At 33.0% G+C, this 9,915-nt stretch overlaps 1 protein-coding gene across 1 annotated transcript; it reads left to right on the top strand.

Moving 5' to 3' along the window:
- The first annotated feature begins 1,272 nt into the window (after nt 1-1,272).
- LOC145581612 (sphingosine-1-phosphate lyase-like) lies at nt 1,273-9,572 on the top strand. Its single transcript, XM_081638625.1, has 15 exons — nt 1,273-1,680; nt 1,784-1,829; nt 4,839-4,990; nt 5,181-5,240; nt 6,090-6,314; nt 6,427-6,568; nt 6,732-6,782; nt 6,866-6,957; nt 7,360-7,486; nt 7,865-7,880; nt 8,121-8,228; nt 8,327-8,381; nt 8,467-8,613; nt 8,882-8,960; nt 9,038-9,572. The coding sequence occupies exons 1-15, from the start codon at nt 1,487-1,489 to the stop codon at nt 9,158-9,160; spliced, it is 1,617 nt and encodes a 538-aa protein (XP_081494751.1). The 5' UTR covers nt 1,273-1,486; the 3' UTR covers nt 9,161-9,572.
- Nucleotides 9,573-9,915: the final 343 nt, after the last annotated feature.

The following is a 9,915-nucleotide window of genomic DNA, read 5'->3' as shown; positions in this document are numbered from 1 at the left end:
AGATGACATATTATTGGTCTTTGTTGAGCTGAGCGGTGCTCTTATGTCACTATAGTGGAAAGAAGGAATAATCGGACACTGTCGGTAATATAGACCCAAAATAAAGCCCTTTGAAACTACCATAAATATATGGCGGTTGAATTTGAATTGTCTGTCTTGGTCTCTTGGAGTAATATTAATTTTATGTTACAATAGTCAAGAAAATACATTTTGGAAAATAATTGGAGGTACTATAGATAGAGACTATTAGTCTATAGTAGTTGTTAGTTAGACTAAACATAATACAAGATGATACTATAGAGATACAATGCTAAACATAATGAAATGGCATTTGAGTTTGATATCAGTCATATCACCTTGAATATTATTATAGTTCACGCGGACACAAATATTATTCGTAGTCATATTATGATTTAGGTGTCACATTATCGATCGATATTGTATATGACTCCAAAATCAAACTATTAAAAGTAAATTCCCTTTACCTCGTAATCTCGTATGGAGGTATAACAATATTGATTGTTGTCTAGGTGCATCGGTCTATGCTCAGATAATTTTCTCAACATAATTACTAAAATAATATTCGTTAATAAAAATATTTAGTGAGCCTACTCATAATTAAGTATGAAGAATTATATTGAAGAATTTTAGATGTACACAATGTTAGGCCTTGTTCACTTCATTTTAAAAATATAATATTCAGGTTAATTAATTTCAGTTCATTAAAAATATTTTCAGTTTAATAAAAATAAGTTCAATTCAGTAAAATCAGTAACTTTAAAAAAGAAATATAATAGAAAATCGTAAAAATAATATTTTTTTGAGAAAATAGTAAAAACAATTTTAATTCAGTAAAAAATAATTTCAGTTCAGCAAAATTAATTTTTATTCAATAACAATAATCTCAGTTCATTAAAATAGTTTCAGGAAAATTTTATTTAATTCAATATCTTATGTATTTGTTAACGCCCAATCTCTATTGTAGATGTCATATGACTTTTAACTAATTAAATATTTATGCTATTAAAAAAAAAAAAAATTTAGTTTAAAAAAAAAAAAAAAGGCAAACTGAATCGGGCTTTATTAAATCAAAACTAGACTCTTTCCAATGGATCTATTCTACGGAGTATTAGGTTTGATTTCTTATTAAGTGGGCCTATGCAAATTATTCCATTTTTCATATGTATTACAGTACAATCATCAATCCTCAGTTAACTGGCTAACCACGCAATTTGCCGGCCATCACGATTCACGAGTAACACACTTAACACACAAACACATTAACACTTACGTCTACGCTACCAATCAGATCAACGACAAACAACAAAACATGAAATTTAAATCCAATTACGTAATTAACAATCAATTGAAAATGATACTTATAATAGAAAATTAAAATTAATTCAAGTAATTATTTAAAGGGAAGAAGACAAAGAGAAAGTTAGTCGTCGTCTTCAACAATTCTGAGAAGCTTTGCTAATCTCAAATGGCGATTTTCTCTCTCCTAACCCAATTCCGAGCATTTGCCAACACTTTCTTGTCTCAATTCCAGCCTCTTACTTTAGTTATTGCTCCAATTTTATCTCTCTTAATTGCTGGATTTCTTCAATCTCTTCTTTCTACGGTTCATGAAAATGGGTTCAAATCTTGTCTTATTGCTTCCTTCATGTATTTGATCAAGTAATTTTTCGATTTTGCAATCTGGGTATTATTAATTTATTCATTTATTTATTATTTTTGTTATGAATTATTTACCTTCTGTTTTGTAATCTGAATTCTGTAGGTTGGTTCCTGGTGTTAAGAGCTACGTGGATGCTGAAAAACAGAAGGTACCCATGTTTTTATTTGTGTGTTTTTGATAAATTAAGAAAAGGTTGTGAGATTACATTGAATGTTGATAATTTACCATTGAATTTGCTTGTACTATGATGATGTTGGGAAGTAAGAATATAGATGTATCAGGCCCCATAAGAATGAATATATCAGTAGAATATTGTTATTATGTATTTATGTGTCTATATAATGTAAGTATGACTGAATTTTAGTTTGCATTTATGTCAATGGAATTTATTGCATTATTGCTAGTATTGGTACCACTGATTTTGTTAGTACTATGACTGTATGGCATGAGTTGTATTGTTATGGACTTATGGAGTAGTTGTCTCTCCAAGTCTCCATCCACATTGGACCTTGTGAAGTGAAAAAAATAAAATGAAGTATATCGGTATTGTTTGGCTATCAACTGTTGGCCGGTGGTTGGTTTACTAGCCAATATCTACTGTAAGTGGTTGCATTAACGGTTTGTATTAAGTGTTTAGGCTTTGTTCTCACAGCTTATTTAAATATGTTTCAGCCAAAATAAGCTTCTTTTCAACAAAATGAGTGTAGTTCAGCCAAAATCAGTCTAGTTAAGCAAGAGTTTGGCAAAAAATAGTTAAGTTACATGTATAAGTTGAGAAAACACGACTGTAGTCAGCTGGTAATATTTAAGTGCCTATTTGCGCAGTGCAGTGCTTTAATATATGAGAAAAACCATTGGCTATAAAAGTTGCTCCAACTAAGTTTTTTATTTAAGACTAGATTGGTTGGTAATAATTGAAATTAGTTGTTAGAAGAAAAAAGTCTACCTTATCATTTGCTAAACAACCAGCCCATCTAATCTGCATTACTTCTAGTTAAGATTAATCTGCATTTACTACTATTTGAACTTTATTGTAGTTGTGAATTGAATTGAGTATCCCATATCAGCATTGAAGTTTTATTAGCCTTAGACTTATCTGGACTTGCCACAAACTTAACTTATTTCAAGCTATTTTTCCATAAATAAGTAAAAATAAGGTGAGAAGAACACAATCTTTTCATGTAAGAAGAATTCTTATTAAGAATTATATAAGCTTGTAGAGTAATTAATTGTCAATAATACTTGAATAGTGTTTGAGAACATAATAAACTTTGAAGTTAATGTATGCTATATTTGGTGATAAAGGTTGTATAGGTCAATTTTCGTCACATAATAGTCTTACTAAAGGCCCTGCTGTGCACCTTATTGCCTCTAATTCAGGGGAAAAAAAATGCAAATTAGTTCACAGAAAGGTTTTTTAATTCATATAAGATGAATTTAAGAAAATTAAATTCAGATAGAGTTAATAAAGGTTTCTTAAGTTCAATTTTCAACTTAAATAAGTTCTAATAAGTTCAGAAGTTTAGATATGATTTCTGTTTAGTAAAAATTAGGTGAATATAATGCACCCTAATGAGATATATCTTGCATTTAATGGTCAAATTTTGTGGGAATCACATCTATTGTTCTTAGAGGACACTAGTTTTGGGCCAAATCAAGGCATTGTTATTCTCATTTGAAATAAAATGTCCTTGTCTATAATTTTCCAGACCTAGGTCAGTTTAATTTCCTGGTATAAATTAAAGTTTGTTTTAAGTTTCACAATCCACGCCAGGCTAGTAAGATTATTTCTGGTGAAAGTAATAAGTTCTCCAGAGCCTAAAAGACACTTGAAATGGTTTGTGACACATTCACCAAAAAACCTCTTATAAGGTTCCTGTATGCAAAACACTCTAGGAAGGGTAATTTCACCTTTTAGCAACCTATTTAGTCTTTTGACTCGATAATTAAGCTGTTAAGCCTGTGGCATGCGCCCTGATGTCCGGATTCGGTCTGAGGAATGTAATAAATAGAATTATCCTAAAAGTGTGATTGCAATTCTGTTAGTGTTGGGGAAACCCAGCCTCTCAGATGGGAAGTTGTTGCACTAATTTTACGATCAATACAATCGTCCTCAACTTTTCCCCATCTTCTTTTTCATCCTCTTACTTCTCTGCAGATTTTCTTCTCTCCTCATCCATATAATCTCTGCCACTATTAACAACTTTATCCAGTTTATGACATGGTTAAATGTGGACCAAAAGAGTATTAGCTTAGTCTAACTTTGTTAAAGATAATGGTTAATCGGTTATTAATTGATTTTTTTCATGATCAAATGTTAACTGTTAATCATTTTTCAAAGTATATCGCTAAAATGTTTATAATATTTTATAATTTGAACTCTAAGACATTATATTTTTATTAATTTTGTAAATGTTTTCCTAGAGAAAGTAATGTCAAAGAACGCTTTTGCAACATGTATACTTGGTATAATCACTGATTCCCGCTGAATTGATTCAGGGTTATTGCAGCATTTACAAGATGTAAATTTAAGAACTGTCACACTAGTGTCATATCATATCTAGATACTTTGAGGTTTGAACTGGGTGCTTTGGATTGTCTAATTAGTCCCAGTAAGCTTTCTACTAGATGCTCAATGGATACAATATTTGACACAACCCTCTAGCTAATCATGGCTTCTTCAATCAGGGGGTTGTATATGGGGGTATTGATATGATCATATGATGTAAATTGGAGATAGAATTAATCCATACCCTTGATGCTATTTTCCTGCTAGAATTCTGTGTCGTTCTGCTCTCTCAGCTGAAAATTGTTCTGTAGTTCTTATTGCTGACAAATTTTTATAATTAAGGTATTTACCACTTTAAAAATTTATACTCTGTGATAGATATGGAAGATTGAAGCTTTGAGCTCAGTGAATCAACATCAGGACATTATAAACTTAGATTTCCTGCCAGTACTCTTAATAATATCAGATTTTATCACACTGAGATTCTGTAATTTGTAACAAACCTTTGTGGTCAATTTTTATGCTGTGCCTTTTCTTTTATATGCTCTACTCTTTGATGATCATTATTGGGTGCCCTTGAAAGCATTCTAAATAAACTGGTGATCACATTTTTCAGGGAGCTTAATTGTTCCTTTTCTTTGCTTTCAGGTTGTAGATAAGATGCAAGCAGGTAATAAATCTAAAAGAGATAATTGGAGAACTGAATTACCAGCTACTGGCTTTGGAAGTAGAGTGATTGAAATGATGAAAGAGGAAAAGCGAAAGGACGCTGCTTGGCAAGGCAAATGTTCGGGTACAGTGTATGTTTGTATCTTTTATTAGTGATGCACATATAATTTTAGTATAAAAAGAGGAGATAAAGGTTTAACAAAACTAATGGTTTTGATATCATGGAATTGGGGTGTATTTATTATTTTTATACTTGTCCAATTTAGACTGTAATGGTATTAATCTTACACCCTAATGAACTTCTAATGATATTTGTTGCAGATACATTGGGGGAACAGAGGCTGATGATCATTTTTCCTTGATAAATGAGGCATGCTCAATGTAAGTAGCGAGCTGAATCTATTTAATTTATCTTATTATTCTCATGGAAACACCCGTATATTGCACTTCTAAGAGTTATTTTGGTCATCTTCAAATTTGAGTGTTGTCCTCGTTGATTTCTTTCCTCTACACATTTTATGGTTTCATTTGTTGGTCTTCTCCATATTTTCATCTTTGAGATTAATTGCCAGCCATTGTTTGTGGAGCTGAGCCAGGTGTGAGAGAAAGAAAGAGCCATTGGGTTAATCTTTCCAATGAACTTTCTTTTATGTGTTCATTAGTTTCAACAATGTTTTAAATTTTTCTTTTGTGTGAACATAATGACTTTGAAACAGACATTTTAGGTTTGCAAATTAAGTATTCCCTAAAGAAGATAATCCATAATGTCTTCTTTAGGGAATACTTAATTTGAAATAGTTGGTGGAAAAACCACAAAGTTTGACAAAACATTTCGTGAATTTGAAACATTTTGTGGGTATTTGGTGAATTAAGTTAAAACTCAGGGATATTTGGTGAAAAAACCGTATAACGAATGGTGTCCAAATGTTTAACATTTGTTAAATTACATCAAATCTTGTAAGCTAAAATCTTGAGAGTTGTTAACATTGAATCTATGTGAGTAGACTCTATTGTTTGATCCTAATAATGGTACTTGTGTAATAGGAAGAAGGCTTTGCTGTGTCAAACTAGAAGTTTTTTTTAGAATTGAGATATGCTTCTGAATTTTTGATAGCTTTACATCAGTCATAATGTAACACAATTGCCTACCTCTATCATAAGCTGCAAAAGATTTCAGTCTAGGGTTCTATTAAGCGCTCTTTTGGTGCTAATACTGTCATTCTCTGCCAGGTTTGCACATACCAACCCATTGCATTTGGATGTTTTTCAAAGTGTTGTGCATTATGAGGCAGAAGTAGTTGCGATGACAGCTGCAATGCTTGTTAGTAAAGATAAGGCTTCTGGAGGTCAAATATGTGGAAATATGACTTCAGGAGGCACTGAGAGTATACTATTGGCTGTCAAATCTTCACGTGATTATATGAGAACTAAGAAGGGAATAAAAAAACCAGAAATGTATGTCTGTGTGGCATTTCTTCTGAATTCTAATTTGAACAGAATTTGCCTGGCCATTCATAATAAATAATATAAATTGACAGAAAGTTCCCTACTTTTCTGCTAAGTGTAGGATTATCCCTGTATCAGCCCACTCAGCATATGATAAAGCTGCCCAATATTTCAACATTAAACTTTGGCGTGTTCCTGTGAACAATGAATATCAGGCAGACGTGAAAGCAATTCGACGTTACATCAATAAAAATACCATCTTGGTAAGGGTCAATATGTATAAATTGTTTCTTTTAGGCTTTAGCAACTATAATATTCTAGTTCTGCTGAAGATTTGTAACTCTGCTGATTGCCTTGCTGTTATTTAGTTGCATCTGAATACTTTGTTTGTGTGCTAACTTGCAGGTTCACTTCATTGCCTTCTAGATTGTTGGATCTGCACCTGGGTTCCCACATGGCATTATTGATCCCATCGAAGTAAGTATAAGGGCTGTTTTTAAACCCTCAAAATTCAAGCCTTTAGGTAGGCATATACTTGATCTTAGATTTTCTTTTGGTAGGAGCTTAGCAAATTAGCGATGAGCTTTGGGGTCTGTTTCCATGTTGATCTCTGTCTTGGTGGATTTGTTCTGCCTTTTGCACGTAAACTTGGGTATGAATTGTTACTTTCTTATCCTCTATAGTGTCTATTTTAATTTGAAATCTTCTTTTTACTATTATTTGTTGAACTATTTGGCTATTTATGCTAGAGGTTCTGGCATTTGACACTTCTCTTCGTAATCTAAACCTGGTTGGATCTCTGTCCAACTGTGCCCTTTAGTTTTGAGCTTGTGAGGTGTACTAACTGATAACTGCTATAAATGTCACTAGTGGAAAGGTTGGCATAGAATTTAATATGGTTCAATTTGATTTGACGGTGTTAATTAGTAATCTCTGTCTTTTAGATTATCTTTAAGCAGTTACTGGAATTCGTTGGAGACAATTAGGCATCACTTGTTTGTCGATGGTTATGTTTGGCAACTCACAAATTTACAAATGTCTAATGCTGTTTCAGTTATCCAATTCCACCTTTTGATTTCTCTGTCCAAGGAGTTACCTCAATATCTATTGATGTACACAAATATGGCTTGGCTCCCAAAGGAACCAGTACAGTACTCTACCGTAACCATGAAATCAGGAAGGTAATATTGATTGTCTGCTTCTGTTGTCATCCTGAATCCCTTTTTTTCTTGTTATTTTAGGTATCTATTTTTATTTGAATGAACCTATTTTGTTTTGTTCCTGATATTGTGGAATTTGTTCTCTTATCTGAGTAACTTTCCATTTCAAAGTGTCATTTCCCATTCAATTTTATTTTTTCAAAAAAAATTATTTTAGCTGAAGGTTTCATTTAAAAAAAGAAATTGTTCTATCTGGAGTGTTGACTGACTGCAAAGGTGGTAAATGTCTAACTGTGCAACACAGAAAAAGTTTGCTTTCTCTTGTGTTTTTTTAATGGAGGAATACTAACTATAATGTGTGATTTTATGCCTTCATACCCTGTGGCGTACCTCCAACAGCATCAATTTGTTGCTGGTAAGTCTATATTTTAAATTATGTCAATGTTCTAAATCTTTGTTAAACGTTTGGAAAATTTACATCAAAGTTCACACAGCTAATGTCAGTTTCCAGTCATATTTTATGGCTCTTTGGAATTTGGAATTTGAAGATTGAACTTTAAATGAACCTGTACTGTTATTAGCTGTAGTGTCTTAAGGTTCAAACTGTTGGGCCTATTATTTGGAACTTCTGATCACATGCTTGTTGATATGGCAGTAACCGAGTGGTCTGGTGGCCTTTATGTATCTCCAACAATTGCGGGGAGCAGACCTGGGGGTCTGATTGCTGGTGCATGGGCAGCAATGATGTCTTTGGGAGAGGAAGGTAAGTATGCGAGACTACTTTCTTATTTTGAGCTCCCAATTTCTTCCGAAATCTGATTTCTTTTCATTGCAATATACCATTTTCTTTGCATATTACAGGGTACTTGGAGAATACAAGACGGATAATGGATGTATCAAAGAAGATTCAGGAAGGGTTTGTGTTCTTTTAGTTAACTTCTCCGTTTTAGTTTTATGCTATATATCAGCACCATTAACTGACTTGAAATTTCTCTCATCAGAATAAAGAGTATTCCAGAGTTGTATGTTGTTGGAAGGCCTGACATGACTATAGTGGCATTTGCGTCCAATGTCGTTGATATATTTGAAGTTAACGACCAAATGTCATCTAAAGGTTGGCATTTAAATGCCCTGCAGAGACCCAACAGGTAGGTCTTTTAAGAGTTATCTTGTCCACTCTCCGGAATTGGATAATCTAATGGTTATTTTTATTCCAAAATAATCACCTAGTCAGGAAAATCCCAATATCCCCCTCAAGATACCCAAAATATCAGCAAAAATGTCAGAGGGGGATATTGGGATTACTCCTAGTTGCATCATGAGGCACAATATAGATTCACTATAGCTTAATTATACAGAAATGTGGTTCAATTCAATTAACTAACCTTTTCTTCTCAAATCATTCACATGTACCAGCCTGCATATCTGTTTAACCCTTCAGCATGTATCGGTGGCTGATGACTTCTTAAAGGATCTGCAGGACTCTGTGCGAACTGTAAGTTCTTATAAACTGTATTTGACAACCTTAGAGCTTAGTGATTATATTTAACATAACGACTGTTGAGCTCTCAGGTTAAAGAAAACCCTGGTCCAATTAGTGGAGGACTTGCTCCAATATATGGTGCTGCTGGAAGAATGCCAGACAGAGGAATGGTACAGGAATTGCTGGTTAATTTCATGGACAGCTCTTGTTGATATGTCCTTTGTTAGGCTTCAGTTGCCGTTGTTCGATATTGAGATTTTAAGTTTGCCATCGCTTCTTAGTTATTTCGCCTTGTATAGTATGAAAGGGTGGATTGAATGTTTTTGGGATACAAAGAAGTTTCCATAAACTTTGTGCACCATTGCCGTATAGATTTGAACTCGAGAACTTTGTGAAGGACAAGGCTTCAAGACTTTCATGGAGAGGATGGAATGATTATCATACTAACTCTATCAACCACAATAAAGATCTTTTAACATTGTATAGTTAACAATTATTCCCTTAGAGAATCTTCAATGTTTCATACAAAGCTGAAATAATTGTTGCATGATGCTTTAAGACTCAAGATTGTAGAAAGTTGTGTGATTTGAATGAATTATTTTTATTACAAATGAACATTTTTTATTTTTTTAAATATAAATATTGATTAAAATCTGTTTACCATTAATGAGAATATTAGCACAATCAGCTGCCAGGTCATAGGCTCAAGGAATAAATTCTGTTTTGTTATTTTGTTGCTTTCCTATTTCTAACCGTTTCTTAGGTTCATTGTATGATGAGCTGTCCTAAGTTTGTTATTAGATTCTCTAAGCTCATGCTATAAGGGTGTAAGCTGTATTTTCTCTTCCTCAAGCAATCTAATACAATCATCTCTCTTCTTCTCTAGATTCTCTGAAATTCTCTCTGATATCCTCTGCATTGAAATGATTGCATACTGATTTAATCATCATGGTATCAGAGCTAATCA

The sequence above is a fragment of the Chenopodium album genome, chromosome 15 (assembly GCF_948465745.1).
Source record: "Chenopodium album chromosome 15, dcCheAlbu1.1, whole genome shotgun sequence".
Lineage (NCBI taxonomy): Eukaryota > Viridiplantae > Streptophyta > Magnoliopsida > Caryophyllales > Amaranthaceae > Chenopodium > Chenopodium album.
Note: the sequence above shows the minus strand (reverse complement) of the source record. Positions and strands in the feature narration are given on the sequence as shown.

Coding starts and splice junctions, on each gene's coding strand:
- LOC145581612 (XM_081638625.1), top strand. CDS start 1,487: ATGGCGATTTTCTCTCTCCTAACCCAATTCCGAGCATTTGCCAACACT. Junction 6,958..7,359: donor CCTTTTGCACGTAAACTTGG/GTATGAATTGTT, acceptor ATGCTGTTTCAG/TTATCCAATTCCACCTTTTG. Junction 8,961..9,037: donor TGCAGGACTCTGTGCGAACT/GTAAGTTCTTAT, acceptor TTGAGCTCTCAG/GTTAAAGAAAACCCTGGTCC.